Below are 14,940 nucleotides of genomic sequence, written 5' to 3'. Positions count from 1 at the left end.
CATAATATACTAATGGGCTATAAACCTGAATTATATATTCGTATTAAAAAGTTTGCGATTTGCTGCAGCTTTACAGATTTTTCTTAATTTTCGTAGTTTAATTTTTTTAATTTAAAAGGGGTTTGCTAAAATACACATAAGCCATATTTTAATACAAAACTAACAAAAAAATTTTAGCATGCGAATATTAACAATAAAAAAAAAACAAAGCCGGACGCTCGATTTTGTAACAGTATCAGGCCGATTCTGAACAGAACTCCCTGAGAATTTTTTCTCTTTTCCCTTTTCTCCTATCATGAATAAACATTTTCTGTGGATTTTTTATATTAAATGGCGGAGTTGAGCTGTCAAAAAAGTATCAAACAGCTCTTGCGAAGTTTGAATTTTCTCCTTCCAAATTTTCGGGGAAAATGCTACTTCCTGGGAACTAATTATTGGAGGATTTCTTTCTCGGGAGAAACAAATTCCCGGAGAACAAGCTCCTTTGGAGTATTCAGAATTGGGCTGTATGTGTTTAAGACCCCTATTATGATTCACAACTTTGAAGATAGTTGAGTTGTAAGTTGTAAATTGGTATTGTGGGACACAACTCAACTCAACTTTGAAAACATAGTTGTCCGTCAGTTGTCTTGAAACAGCATTCTCGGGATCATCGGCTACAGTCGACTGAAGACAGTTGTGAACGGCAATAGCAACTAAATTGAGTTGTGAACCATGCACTGCTTATACATAACCCCTCATTGTAAATGTAAAACATCAATAATTTAACTAGAGCAACAATTTTATTATGCTTAACAGCTAGATTATAATATGCATGACCATTAAAAGCAACAATATTGTTTTACAACCACAATAAAATTGTCTGGATTTTAGCAATCATTTGTTATAAGTTTTATGAGCGCAAAGCCTCTAAAACTTCTTTTGGCACTTTACCTGCAATATCGGAATGTGAAATCTCTGGAATGGTAGCTAATACACCCATTCGATTTTTGAATTCTACATTTGCTGCATAAGAGTAATGAATGCCCGCTAGGTCTGTGAGAGTACCACCCCAAGCTTCGAGCACAGCCTCCGGGGCACAAGTGTCCCAACGCTTACAACCAGGACTAGCAAACACATAAGCATGAGCCTTGCCCTCCAACAGTTGTAGAACTTTGAATCCAGCACCGCCAACTTTGATCACTTCTGTTGGTGATAGCGCATCGAGAGCTTGTTGCACCAACGGGGTTAAATGTGAACGTGTTGTTGTAATAATCATTTGTCCTTTTGGCGCAGTCTTTGGCTCGATTCCTCCCGTTCCCAAACCTTTGAGACCCCAGATAGTTCGACCTAAACTGCCATTTGTTTGCTTGTAGTATGGTTGGTATATGACACCTCCAACAGCGCGGTCTTTAATGGCTACACCAATAAGCACAGTGACATGGTCTAATAAGCCTATAATAATGAATATTGCAATAATTAAAAAGGGGAAATGAAAATCACTATACCTTGTGTATATTCGGAAGTGCCATCTAATGGATCTACCCATACTACAAAATCCTCCTCTTTAACTTCTCGCAAATCTTCAGGACATTTGTGAGTGAGGAACTCTTCATTTTCCTCTGAGATTAGCCATTCGTCTTTAACATCTAAGTTGGAATCTCCTTCCTCACCGATAACTTTAACATTTGGAAATTTTCGTGAAAGTGATGCAATTATGCATTGCTGTGCTGAACGATCAGCTTCTGTTTGCAGATCATCTTTGCCCTGCAGAAACATGTTTATAAATTACAAATCTAATTACAATGTTCATTGCATAGAAGAAATCCGTCGAGACCTCCTTCTCCACTATGCCGAGATTTCCGCGCTGCATCACTTCTCGAATTATTGAACCAGCACGCGCTGCTGTGTTGATGGACAAAGCCATAATACGCATCACTTGAGGAGTTGTCATAGCCTAAAATTACAACTATTCCCTATTAAAAGACTAAAATAAACGAATTTCTGTCCTACGGTAAGGAAACGACATTAATGAAGTGACTTCATTGATAATATCGATTATCTGGTGAACTTATCGATTCTCGAAATTCCTAGGGCAGTTGGGTATTAGAAATGTGTAGCAGATAGAACAAAGATAGAATATAGAGCAGCGTTAGCAAAACAGAAGTAACGCGAAACATGAACAGAAACAAGAATTGCGCCGTCCTTTCCGTTGATGCCTGTGTACCATGAACCAAAGAGACAAGATCACGCGGGCTGGAGACTAGCCCGTTAGAATCGCATTTAGGAAAAAAGTTGAGTTTGTTTACATTTCTTCGTTGTTTACAATTTGGTGGTGGCTTTTTACTGCAATTTTCTTCATTTTCACTTGTGACAACGTGTGTACACATAAGATAAAGAATAATTTAACACAACGGCATGATTTATAGAAGAATTTGCATAATAAAAATGATTTTTCATGCGTTCAACAATTTCGCGGTTTTCTCCGTTCTCTTCGTTGTTTACTTCTTACAACAAAGATGGCGTCGAGATTTCTGCAGCTAGAAAATAACTTTTTTCGTTTTTTCCTTCCCGCGTGATCTTGTGTCTTTCGTTCATGCCTGTGTACCACAAGTAAATAAAGAATAGAGCGAAAAGAAGAACGAGTTGAAACTGCCAAAACAGTTCACTTTAAAGCGAAGAACGTGTTTTAATTTTGCTAAATGCGAAAATATTGTTTTTTTTTCACCTAATGTATTAGAGAATAAGTGCACTATATTGCTCTGCAACTGAGGCTGCTTCAGCAAAAATTTTAGTGCCGCCCCCCCCCATTGCTTTGCAATTAAGGCTGCTGCAGAAAACTGCGGCAGCATCTCAGCGGGATTGATTAATTTACTTGCTAAAGGAGGTTGCTTGGAGCAGAAGCAAAATCATTGTAAGGAAATGCTGTTAATATAATTATAAAGAAATATTTCGGGAACGCCCTTGCTGTGCCCTATGTACACAAAATGCAGCGATTCGTCCCAGCGCTACACTTGCATCTACGTATCTTGCATCTTGACGGCTGTCGCAATTTAGCACACAGCACCATGATTCAATAATACAAGGTTAGATAATTATTGACAGCTGCGGTTTGACACTCCCTTACAAAAGGTTGCATTTACGAAGGACGGAGAAAAGGGGAGGAATGAAATCTTTTGGTGCGAAAATGGTAGTAGAAAAGTACGCAAAGTAGGCAATTAGTAGTGAAATTCCTTTTGTAAATTCTAATGTATTTGCAGGAAATCTGACATTTTAAACGAAATGTTGAACGTAATATTGATGTATCTATGTGAATTGCGTAATTTATGTGCTATTTAGCTGTATAAAAACTGCAAAATGACTCAAAATTAAAATAAGACTACTATGAGATTGATGGAAACATCCAATTTAAAAACAGTTTATGTTTTCATCAGTTAAATATGCTTCATATGCATATACAAATAAACATATTGCACAAACGCTCATACTTCTATTTCACACCAAAGCTACACTGTTTCCATGTAAATGTGCAAAGAAGCAACACTGTGCCACTGCTAAGGGAGCGGTGCGAGAGAGACAACTGTCAGTTTATCGAACCTTGTATTATTGAATCATGCACAGCACTTCATTTATTAGTTTTTACGCAGTCTTCAACTCTNCTTCCCGCGTGATCTTGTGTCTTTCGTTCATGCCTGTGTACCACAAGTAAATAAAGAATAGAGCGAAAAGAAGAACGAGTTGAAACTGCCAAAACAGTTCACTTTAAAGCGAAGAACGTGTTTTAATTTTGCTAAATGCGAAAATATTGTTTTTTTTTCACCTAATGTATTAGAGAATAAGTGCACTATATTGCTCTGCAACTGAGGCTGCTTCAGCAAAAATTTTAGTGCCGCCCCCCCCCATTGCTTTGCAATTAAGGCTGCTGCAGAAAACTGCGGCAGCATCTCAGCGGGATTGATTAATTTACTTGCTAAAGGAGGTTGCTTGGAGCAGAAGCAAAATCATTGTAAGGAAATGCTGTTAATATAATTATAAAGAAATATTTCGGGAACGCCCTTGCTGTGCCCTATGTACACAAAATGCAGCGATTCGTCCCAGCGCTACACTTGCATCTACGTATCTTGCATCTTGACGGCTGTCGCAATTTAGCACACAGACCCATGATTCAATAATACAAGGTTAGATAATTATTGACAGCTGCGGTTTGACACTCCCTTACAAAAGGTTGCATTTACGAAGGACGGAGAAAAGGGGAGGAATGAAATCTTTTGGTGCGAAAATGGTAGTAGAAAAGTACGCAAAGTAGGCAATTAGTAGTGAAATTCCTTTTGTAAATTCTAATGTATTTGCAGGAAATCTGACATTTTAAACGAAATGTTGAACGTAATATTGATGTATCTATGTGAATTGCGTAATTTATGTGCTATTTAGCTGTATAAAAACTGCAAAATGACTCAAAATTAAAATAAGACTACTATGAGATTGATGGAAACATCCAATTTACAAACAGGTTATGTTTTCATCAGTTAAATATGCTTCATATGCATATACAAATAAACATATTGCACAAACGCTCATACTTCTATTTCACACCAAAGCTACACTGTTTCCATGTAAATGTGCAAAGAAGCAACACGGTGCCACTGCTAAGGGAGCGGTGCGAGAGAGACAACTGTCAGTTTATCGAACCTTGTATTATTGAATCATGCACAGCACTTCATTTATTAGTTTTTACGCAGTCTTCAACTCTAAAATCACCCACAAATTGCAAATTAACACAATTTAAACTGATTTTTCACTTATAATTCAAATTTCTCTTTGCCGCTGATTTGTAAAAAAGGGTTTATTTACAATTTTCCACAACCGTGAAATCGTCAAAACCAAGGCGAATTTAAACAAGGTGGTGTAACTGGCGAATTTAGGTTTTCGCCGCGGTAGTTATTAATGTCAGAATAGTGTAGTTGTTGTAATATTAATTCGCCTTGTTTACAACAAACACATCATTTTGACATTAATAACTACCGCTGCGAAAATGTAAATTCGCCAGTAACACCACGTTGTATAAATTCGATTTGGGCAAAACCAAAGTAGCGGTACCACTAACGGCGCCACCTTTGTTCGCTGCACAGTGAATTGTATGGGCATTAAACTTTGGTTATAATGCACGGAGCGAATCGTAACAATTCGAGGCGAATTCGTAGAGATCTATTGATCTTAGATGCTTCCGTTTTACATTGCGTTAAAGTGCATTATAACCGTTTGAATTTATTGCCCATACAATAGATAATTAAGTGAAAGTTCACTCCGTTCCGCTATACCATGTTCTGACCGACATCGAAAACATGTTTTCGTTGCAAAAACTGGTTTTCGACTTAAAACTTGTGTTTTCGTCCATGTAAAATCTGTCAAACGAAAACCAGTTTTCATTGAAAACTACTTGAAAACTCACGTTCCACTCACTCCAATCGGTGTCTTCACTAGTTTTTTTCGATTATTTATCGAAGTGGAAGTCATATTTTATCATCTTTAATACGCCATTTCGGATTTATTGTTAATTGGCTGGCAAAAGTAAAATAAGAATGCAAGTAAGAGGTTGCTAATGAAAAGAAAATGAGGGAAAAGCATTTTGGTTTGGTGTAGCAAAACTGTAATCAGAGGATTTAAGAAAAGTCAACGAAAACACTGACAGCCGGTGTGAACAGCCTTCAGCCCACAATCCCAAAACACGTTTTCAGAGTGTTTTCGTTGTCAGTCAGAACATGGTATTACTTCCATTATAATCCAGGCATTCGAATTTTTTGACAACCAGACAACGCTGACGCTTTTCGTCGCCTGGGTAAAAGATTGTCGTATGTTGGNTGTTTTCGTTGCAAAAACTGGTTTTCGACTTAAAACTTGTGTTTTCGTCCATGTAAAATCTGTCAAACGAAAACCAGTTTTCATTGAAAACTACTTGAAAACTCACGTTCCACTCACTCCAATCGGTGTCTTCACTAGTTTTTTTCGATTATTTATCGAAGTGGAAGTCATATTTTATCATCTTTAATACGCCATTTCGGATTTATTGTTAATTGGCTGGCAAAAGTAAAATAAGAATGCAAGTAAGAGGTTGCTAATGAAAAGAAAATGAGGGAAAAGCATTTTGGTTTGGTGTAGCAAAACTGTAATCAGAGGATTTAAGAAAAGTCAACGAAAACACTGACAGCCGGTGTGAACAGCCTTCAGCCCACAATCCCAAAACACGTTTTCAGAGTGTTTTCGTTGTCAGTCAGAACATGGTATTACTTCCATTATAATCCAGGCATTCGAATTTTTTGACAACCAGACAACGCTGACGCTTTTCGTCGCCTGGGTAAAAGATTGTCGTATGTTGGTTTCGGCAGGTTGTGGGAAATCGCAATTGAAGTTTGGAATGCAATTTCTCAAAAACGCGAAGATAGATATTCTCCAAAGTCTCTGAAAATGTTACTAGTTCACAAAATTCTTAAATTATTTCATTTTTAATGTTTAATGTTAATTAGCTTTGAGTTTATGAAGGATTTTCTTTAGTAAAATTTTGTCGTAACCGTCATTTGTCCACAATTTGGCAGCCACTTTGTATGAAATACGACAAATTGTGATCAAAATTTCTCCTAAATTAACGACACTTTTTACTCAATATCTCGGAAACTAAAGATATCCAAAAATGGAGAACGTCATTTTTAAGATATTGATTAGTTTAATATGGACTAACTAAATTTTTACTAAATTATAGAAAAACTTGTAGTCAATACCTCGGAAACTAAAGAAGATATCTGAAAACTGATAACACCAATCGAAAGACCTTATTTCAAAATATATAACTGCATCTAGAACTAAAAATTGTCAACATTGCGCTTACGACAATCTTTTACCCAGGCGACGTTTTTGTTTGGGTATGGTAGTAACATCGCTAATGATGATGAGACTCTCTCACAACTATCGATAGTGTTCAAAAAATTTCGGTAGTGCTGGGAAGATAAAGCTATCGAGAGTCTCATCGATTGTTCTCCCTGACCACTGTCAAAATTTCAGCGTCTTCATGGCAGATATTTCTTCATACATCCGCCAACATTAGCAAACGTTTGCAGAAGTTTTATAAAAAAGAAAACATCTCGGATCTAATCTCAATTGTCTTAAAAAAACTATAAACCAATTATAATGTAAGCGATTTCTGTAATAGTTTTTTGTATTAACTTAACCTCAAATTATTAACCCAGGGCGCTCGTCAAACCAAAGTCTGAACTGACACCTGAGGAACTGGCACGTCAGGAAGAGGAGGAATTTAACACTGGCCCGCTCTCCGTCCTTACTCAATCCGTGAAAAACAATACACAAGTCTTAATAAATTGTCGCAATAATAAAAAACTGCTTGGAAGAGTCAAGGCTTTCGATCGTCACTGCAATATGGTATTGGAGAGCGTGAAGGAGATGTGGACTGAGTTGCCGCGTACAGGCAAAGGCAAGAAGAAAGTGAAGCCCGTGAACAAAGATCGGTTCATATCGAAAATGTTTCTACGTGGAGATTCGGTGATTTTGGTATTGCGAAATCCTCTGGCAACTGCTGCAGGGAAATGAGTTACAAACAGAAGCATATATAGCAATAAAAAAAAATAAGTACATATACCTAAGTCTAATCGCGAATAAATAAACACAATTTTAATTTTTTTAAAAGCAGTTAAAAAGGTATATTTTTACAAAAAAATTTGCAGATTAGATTTGAACCTTACAGTTAATTGCCGGATAATTNTAAGTACATATACATAAGTCTAATCGCGAATAAATAAACACAATTTTAATTTTTTTAAAAGCAGTTAAAAAGGTATATTTTTACTAAAAAATTTGCAGATTAGATTTGAACCTTACAGTTAATTGCCGGATAATTGTTTATGTACAGTCGGCACATATTCATCCCATTGGGCCTGATAGAAATTTCCTGCGACAGGCTCTCCGAGATAATACTTCTCAGCGAAAGCAGCCGCACGGAATTTCGGACGTCCATTGCGACTGGTGTTGCTTACTCGTTCTTCGCGGAATTCCAGTTTAGTCTGTTGTTTATACAATAGAAACACATAGCGATGTAGACCTGTGCCCTGCGGCGGCCCTGATCCTACATATGCACTCAACACTTCACCTTTAGCCACATCATTACCGGGAATGTTGCCAACTAACCAATGCTTGAACTCACGCGATGTCGGTGCGCTTCGACTTGGCGCATCTGGGTCTGTCATTATAAGCGTGTAATAGGTATTGTGATCTGCTTGCCAATCCACAGATGGTTGTGATTTTACTTGTGTAGGAGTCAGTTCTGCGCCAGCTTGTACTTCCAATGAGTTGTCATATATTACCTATTACTTTTAGAAATCAGTTACTCTTAAAATTAGTATCTAGTTATTATATAAATTTGAACAATTATAAACACCTTTAAAAACTGGCTTGGCGCATTAGGTATAACATCTGGAACAACTTCATGCTGCTCAAAGACCTCCTTTACTCTATTTTCTTCGTTGGCATCGATGCAGATGAAGAACAAAAAGCAAAATACTTTTACAAACCCTAAGTTCGACATTTTGCGTACGCCTTGTATGTGGAACCGATGTTTCACTTTATTATAAAGATAAAAAACATATGTATATATGTATATGATCTAAATCGTATCGACTTTGGAATGTCACTACACTTCTTTTGTGAGCTTTGGGTGGTTTTCGAGTAATATGTAGTATAAATTGCACATTTACTTGCATTTATTTATAAATGAGATGAGCATTGAGGCACAAATCGCACATGTTCTTCAAAATCATCTTAACTTGAAAATTATAACTTTTGATATGAGCTAAAAATATATCTGAAAAAACCCATGTAAGTAAAAATTTCAAACTTTGTAAAAAACTTGCACAGCTTTTTAATTATACATACATATATTCTGGAATCATTTTGGCTGTATTGCTGTTAAATGGACAAAGACAATATGTATTAAATAACACATTGAAATGTGTAATTTCAGTGTCTGAATTACATATATCAGAATCACAGTATCCGATATAGAAAACTCTAATAGTCCTGGCTAGCTACATTGTGAAATAATCAGATGACATGAGAACACTAAAAACTTTTTAAAATATGTTCACTAAAATTATATTAGTACAAAAATAATGATTTGGCAAGTTGTTATCGAATTTAATCACTTATTTTTAAAAGGTAAATGTTAATAAAACTATTTTATTTATAATCCCAAATTTAGCATATAAAATCTCCCACACCAAACACTTACGATTGGGTAACGCCGCTTCGAATTTTTCAAAATTTAGCAATTGTCAATTTTTTTAAACGCTCCGATTAAGAAAACTCCTCCGGATAATCGTCAGATTATGGAACCAGGGTATTGAGATGAACCTTCTGTATGAAAATCTGGCGCGCTCGAGTAATCCCAAATGGCGATCTTTTTGCATCTTCAAGAAGACTCCACGAGTTTGCCTTACATCTGGATCGTCAGATTATTGAACGGGAGGTTCATTCGGGCCCTTTTTTTTGTAATTGTTCACCCTTCCGTACGACCATCTTCACCATGCAAATCGGCCGATTAGCATATCTCCGTATTCAGAAACAAGTTTGATTTATTGACTATCAATAGGTATCTCGAGTAAATCCACGTAACTGTTTTTTTTTTTTTACATTTTTGGAACCCTGTAGATTATCCACCCACCGCTGGAAGGAAAAACATCACATGAACTTTTTTCTTCCCCTCATATAATATTCAAAATCCAATAGATCGAGTAAATCCAGATTTAACATCGTGGGCTCCCCTACTATAAAGCATGAGAAATATTTTTATAAAAAACTGCCGCCCAAAACCTAATTTTTTCTGAAATATTTTGGTCCAACATTTTTACCAACAATTCACGTTCACGATTTCCAGTGATACATTTATCTGCTAATATTACGGTTTGGTGGTTGTCAGAAGGTATATTTCCATTGTCGTCTTTAATCCTAACCTAACGAAAGTGTATGTTCGTGAAAGTTGAAATTCTCCAGTTCAAGGTCTTGAAATTCTCCAATGATCTGGCGTTTCACAGCACGGTTAATCGCTATACAAAATAAATATGAAGAACTTTTACCCATTTACTTATTGGGCCAATCGGAACACTCGGGGGCTCGGCATACTCGGTGGTACAGCACGTCGCTGTAATCGGACATTCACGGCACTTTTTATCACCTGACGATTTTTAGTAATAACTCGACCCCAGCAATACCCGGCGGCTGTTTTATGCAATAGTATTGCCCTTACCGAATCTCGAATATAAACTATGTAGATCGGATCATAACTAAGATGTTTAACAATAACACGACTCCAGCGCCACCTGGCAGGTTAAACTGGGAATCTGAACTATCCAGAGACCTTACTCAAGCAAGTGAAAGCAAATCTGTTGATGTTATATATACTGACTTCAGTAAAGCATTTGACAAAGTGTGCCACCCGTTGCTCATCTACAAACTTGATCTTCTTGGTCTTCCACCTAATTTTCTACGTTGGATCTCTTCATACCTCTAAGATAGATCACAAAGGGTAATGTTTAAAAATACTATCTCTGACGTCATTGATGTTACTTCAGGAGTGCCTCAAGGTAGCCACCTAGGCCCGGTTCTGTTCTTGCTTTTTATAAACGATATTTCTACAGATATACAATTTTCCAAAATTTTAATGTATGCAGATGATGTAAAGCTTTATAAATCGTACGTTTCAATTAAAGAAAGGTCTTTGCTACAATCAGACTTAGACAGCATGGCTTACTGGTGTAAAGTAAATCTTATGCCTCTAAATCTTAAGAAATGTAAAGTAATGTGCTTCTCGCGAAGAGCTGTTCTGCCAGTTTCTTATATAATAGGTAACCATAACCTGGAACAGGTATACAATTTTGTGGACCTTGGTATCACAATAGATCCTAAGCTTAATTTTAATCTTCATATTAATGTGACAGTCAACAAGGATAAAGGTGTACTTGCATTTGTGAAACGTTTGGAAGACGCCTGTCAACCTCCTCAATATCCCAAAAATTTTTCTAGGAGCATGCGATTGATTTCGTATATCTCTATACTATTATGTGTTCATGTACACAACCATGAACACTTCCCAAGATTTGCAGTATGAAAAATTCGGTTTATTTGAGTACAGTAGATTACTTGACTACAATGAACACATCAAGAAATATGTAGTATGAAAAACTCGATTTGTATGAGAGGTGCCACGCCCTTCTTCCAATAATATCAATAGGTTTGTTCGTCGAAAATCCAGCAAGAATTATCCAACACTCAAAATATCAGAGAGTAAGAAAAAATTCTCTCAAATTCTCTCTCATGTTGAGAAACTTGCAAATTTCTGCACGAACGCAAATTTGCAGGAATTGGCAAGTTTCGCTGCCAGCTGGCGTCCACGGTTGCATTTCGAACATAAAAAATTTTTATAGAATTTTTAAAATTCTTTCGGATGGCCAAAAACAGGATATACATGTATATTTCTTGTTGTTCTGACTTTCTTTAACATACATTTCAATTTCTTCATCGTACTAGCTGTCTGGTTTCTTAAATCGACTCTGGTTGCAATTGCATTCCGATTGCGAATACCATTTTTTTCAGCCGAATTAAGTTCAAATCATTGGAATTAACTAAATTAATTATATCAACAATTATTTACTTCCTTTTTTCATAAAAAAATCGCTCGTGTTTATAAATTTTTAAATTTAACGAACTAATTTATTCAAATTATTGTAGACAAAAATGCAACCATGCGCCACAACCACATGTTTTTCGTGTTTGCAAATTCTTGCTGGCAAAATTTTTTCCAGCAAGAATTTGCAACTTCTCTCCAAGAGAACTGTCACTTTGCTCTCACAATTTTTGAGTGTTGGATAATTTTTTGGTCTGCACGAACGCGATTTGGGCAAAAATCGTGATAATTCGTACAAATTCGTACAAATTTTTTGCTCGACGAACAAACCTAATATTTTTATGAGTAAGCGATTAATTTCGTATAGGAGGTGCCGCGCCCCCTTTTCCAATCCCCAATCGATTGATTTCATATACATATATCCCTACCAAGTCCAGTACTATACCATGAATACTTCCAGAGAAATACAGTATGCAAAATTTACTTAGCGCTATTAAATATACTTTACGACCAGTTCCCCGCGCCCATTTTCCAAATTGATTTTATTTATCTCCATACCAAGTTCCCGTTTCGGAGGAGTTGACCGCTAACACCGTGACATGAGATTTTATTTGAATGGTGGCAACCCTATGCAATTTTTTTTCTGTATTAAATGTTTTCATACATTCGCAGTGGAATAGCATTATTTAAATTAAATGTTTTTTGACACAGCAATATATTTTCATACATATAAGGATTTTGTCGAATGGTGGAAACCCTACTTGTTTGCATTTGTATTTAATTTTTTCCCGACAATTGTCTATGCACTTTTGGAACATAGTCATCCCATTGCGCTTGAAAAAAATTACCAGCAATGGGGTCACCCAATTTGTGCTTCTTTGCAAATTTATCCGTACTAAAGTTTGGTCGATTCTGGCTACTGTTTTTCGGTATACGAGACTCTTGAAATCGTATTTTGACTGGTTGCTGGTAAACCAAGAAAATATATCTATGTAATCCAGTGCCTTGTGGCGGTCCAGAACCTACATAAGCAGTTAATTCGTCACCTTTGCTTATATCTGATCCTGGTATATTGGCGACCAACCAATGCTGGAATTCGCGAAATTTGGGGTCTTTGCGACTGGGCGCATCTGGGTCGGTCATTATAAGGGTATAAAGTGAATCACTTTTGGCATCCCATGCGACAGTGGGACGTGTCGCTACCTGTGTCGGTGTTAATTCATAACCATTTTCAGCCAATACGTCTTTATAGGTGATCTAGAATGGAATCAATTATTTTATTTTTTTTTGTATGAATATACGGATATGTTAAAAAACACAAGAGAACGAAAACTGCCACTACGAGAAATCAGATTCGGCGAGACATGCACATAAGTTTCCGCAACATATTCATGTCAAGATACAACATGCAACATACAAATGTCTAAAACAAACAAATCGCTCCCTTTGAGCGAAATTATCGTTTGCGCCCAAAACTAAATTTTGCAAGAGAACGTCTTTTCTATTCTTCTGTGTTTTTTTCCTTGATATGCGGCCTTTCATTAGATTTATTGCATTTTTTATGATGTTATGCCGGAAACTTTTGTCCATGACTGTGTAATATACATACATCGTACCTAATACCCTGCCGAAAGAATCAATAAGTATAAAGAAAATATTTAAAAACCTTCAGAAAATGCTTTGGTGCTAGAGCTATCACATCAGGCACAACTTTATGCTGCTTGAAAATCACTTCAGTACCGCTCGAAGTTGACGCTGTAGCCATGGGTGCACTGCAAGACACGTCTGGGATTAAAATATGTTGGATGATTTCAATGAGAAAATTCCAGTTTTGAGATTTCAGTTGTTGTTTTGTAACTCTTCCTTACAGTGAGTTTAGAAACTCCAAAAATATATATTTTTCCTTTGACAGTAAGTTATCAAAAAACGTTTTTAAAACAAACGTGCAGGAATTGGGACTACAAACTTTTCACAAAAACACTTTAAGTGATTTTAAAAGTTTTGACTTTAGAGGGAGAACATCTGATAGGAGGCTATTCATTTCTTTACAAATGATATGAGGAAAGTATCAAAATGCATGATTCAATAATTAAGGGTTTGCTCGTTATTGACATTAGAGTTTTGACACTCCCTTAGCTCCCTTACAAAAGCTTTGCACACACACACGAACCCACACACAATGCTTTGCTAAGGGAGCCGATTTTGTCAAGAGGGAGCGAGTAAACTGCTTTTTGAGCAAACCTTTTATTATTGAATCATGATCAAAATGTACTTTTAGTTTTTCCGTAAACACGGCATTGACTCATTTAGTGCAATGAAAATTTTTTCTTTTGATTTCATACGGATGCGCGATATTTACTGGTTGAGTATTTAAAAAAACTAGTATCGCCCAGTTTTCATACACTTTTGAATTTTACCTGTCACCAATATTAACTCCTTTATGCGAATTACTATTTAGAAGTCCACCAGCATAATTTGTAGCGGATTTTTAGGAAAATTTAAAATCGAGTTATGAGTATGAGTTCTTCAACTGCTTTTGAAATAAGATCAAAAAAGGAACCCTGATTTTAATTTATAAAAAATATGCGTATGCATTTGTATGTATAGATGATATGTTCGTCACTAACTAATATGCCAAACATATACCAATTCAGACTGTAAATAAGTTTTTCGATTATATTCGTCTGTGAGCTTCTTGGAGGTTAAAAACTAAATTGCCCACATCTACATAAACTCTTTATTATTTTTTTCATCAGAATCGTTAACGGTTGTGAAAGTATCTTAAAGGTTTACAACAAAATATAATATTTCCTTCTCTAACGGCGGTTTCACACGGGTTTTTGTCAAGACTGGGCCAAAGCCCAATATTTTTTCATCACACGACTGGGCTACCAAGTTACACCAAATTTTATGTTACTAATCTGTGTTCTAAAAGTGAAACAAATCTGATCATAAATATGATTTTTAGGATACCTCTCAATCCCTGCCCCACTTGTCGGAAGACAAATACACTGACCCTTCTAAAAACTTTTGCCTAAAACAACAATCATTCAATGCGATTTTAAAATCTGAGAGAAAATGGTTCCCAATTGAATGATTCTTGTGATTTTATATGTGTAGGTGTATAAAATTCCATTACCTTATAATAAATGGTTCCAGAGATAACCGATATGATAATTTCTGTTTGTATGGGCGGTGCCACGCCCCCTTTTCCAAAATCTACCTCTCTTCGCCATAAGTACGGTATTGACAACATATGTTGCTGTGTCAAATTTCGGGAC

At 36.2% G+C, this 14,940-nt stretch overlaps 4 protein-coding genes across 4 annotated transcripts; 1 reads left to right on the top strand and 3 right to left on the bottom strand.

Moving 5' to 3' along the window:
* Positions 1-778: 778 nt before the first annotated feature.
* On the bottom strand, positions 779-2,103 carry LOC108373513 (3'(2'),5'-bisphosphate nucleotidase 1-like). The gene is made up of 3 exons (XM_017629407.1): positions 1,817-2,103; positions 1,488-1,746; positions 779-1,434 (listed from the first exon to the last, which is right to left on the bottom strand). Exons 1-3 carry the CDS (start codon positions 1,931-1,933, stop codon positions 893-895), a joined length of 918 nt encoding a protein of 305 aa, XP_017484896.1. The 5' UTR covers positions 1,934-2,103; the 3' UTR covers positions 779-892.
* A 4,847-nt stretch (positions 2,104-6,950) lies between these two features.
* On the top strand, positions 6,951-7,683 carry SmD2 (small ribonucleoprotein particle protein SmD2). The gene is made up of 2 exons (XM_017629406.1): positions 6,951-7,160; positions 7,218-7,683. Coding segments are annotated over exons 1-2 (360 nt in total). The 5' UTR covers positions 6,951-7,158; the 3' UTR covers positions 7,576-7,683.
* A 113-nt stretch (positions 7,684-7,796) lies between these two features.
* Positions 7,797-8,699, bottom strand: LOC108373511 (protein D3-like). The gene is made up of 2 exons (XM_017629405.1): positions 8,420-8,699; positions 7,797-8,345 (listed from the first exon to the last, which is right to left on the bottom strand). The coding sequence occupies exons 1-2, from the start codon at positions 8,564-8,566 to the stop codon at positions 7,866-7,868; spliced, it is 627 nt and encodes a 208-aa protein (XP_017484894.1). The 5' UTR covers positions 8,567-8,699; the 3' UTR covers positions 7,797-7,865.
* A 3,737-nt stretch (positions 8,700-12,436) lies between these two features.
* On the bottom strand, positions 12,437-13,424 carry LOC108373510 (protein D2-like). Its single transcript, XM_017629404.1, has 2 exons — positions 13,326-13,424; positions 12,437-12,916 (listed from the first exon to the last, which is right to left on the bottom strand). The coding sequence occupies exons 1-2, from the start codon at positions 13,422-13,424 to the stop codon at positions 12,437-12,439; spliced, it is 579 nt and encodes a 192-aa protein (XP_017484893.1).
* Between the last annotated feature and the right edge of the window lie 1,516 nt (positions 13,425-14,940).

This window comes from Rhagoletis zephyria, unplaced genomic scaffold (assembly GCF_001687245.7).
Source record: "Rhagoletis zephyria isolate East Lansing unplaced genomic scaffold, Rhagoletis_zephyria_1.1 Rzeph_scaffold_06765, whole genome shotgun sequence".
Classification (NCBI taxonomy): domain Eukaryota; kingdom Metazoa; phylum Arthropoda; class Insecta; order Diptera; family Tephritidae; genus Rhagoletis; species Rhagoletis zephyria.
This window is presented reverse-complemented; position numbering and strand designations above follow the sequence as displayed.

Excerpts from the sequence above, each read along its gene's own strand:
- LOC108373513 (XM_017629407.1), bottom strand. The coding sequence starts at position 1,933 with ATGACAACTCCTCAAGTGATGCGTATTATGGCTTTGTCCATCAACACA. Across the intron at positions 1,747-1,816 it reads TCGGCATAGTGGAGAAGGAG|GGCAAAGATGATCTGCAAAC; the intron begins GTCTCGACGGAT and ends ATGTTTCTGCAG. Across the intron at positions 1,435-1,487 it reads CACTTCCGAATATACACAAG|GCTTATTAGACCATGTCACT; the intron begins GTATAGTGATTT and ends TCATTATTATAG.
- LOC108373511 (XM_017629405.1), bottom strand. The coding sequence starts at position 8,566 with ATGTCGAACTTAGGGTTTGTAAAAGTATTTTGCTTTTTGTTCTTCATC. Across the intron at positions 8,346-8,419 it reads CGCCAAGCCAGTTTTTAAAG|GTAATATATGACAACTCATT; the intron begins GTGTTTATAATT and ends TAAAAGTAATAG.
- LOC108373510 (XM_017629404.1), bottom strand. The coding sequence starts at position 13,424 with ATGGCTACAGCGTCAACTTCGAGCGGTACTGAAGTGATTTTCAAGCAG. Across the intron at positions 12,917-13,325 it reads CACCAAAGCATTTTCTGAAG|ATCACCTATAAAGACGTATT; the intron begins GTTTTTAAATAT and ends ATTCCATTCTAG.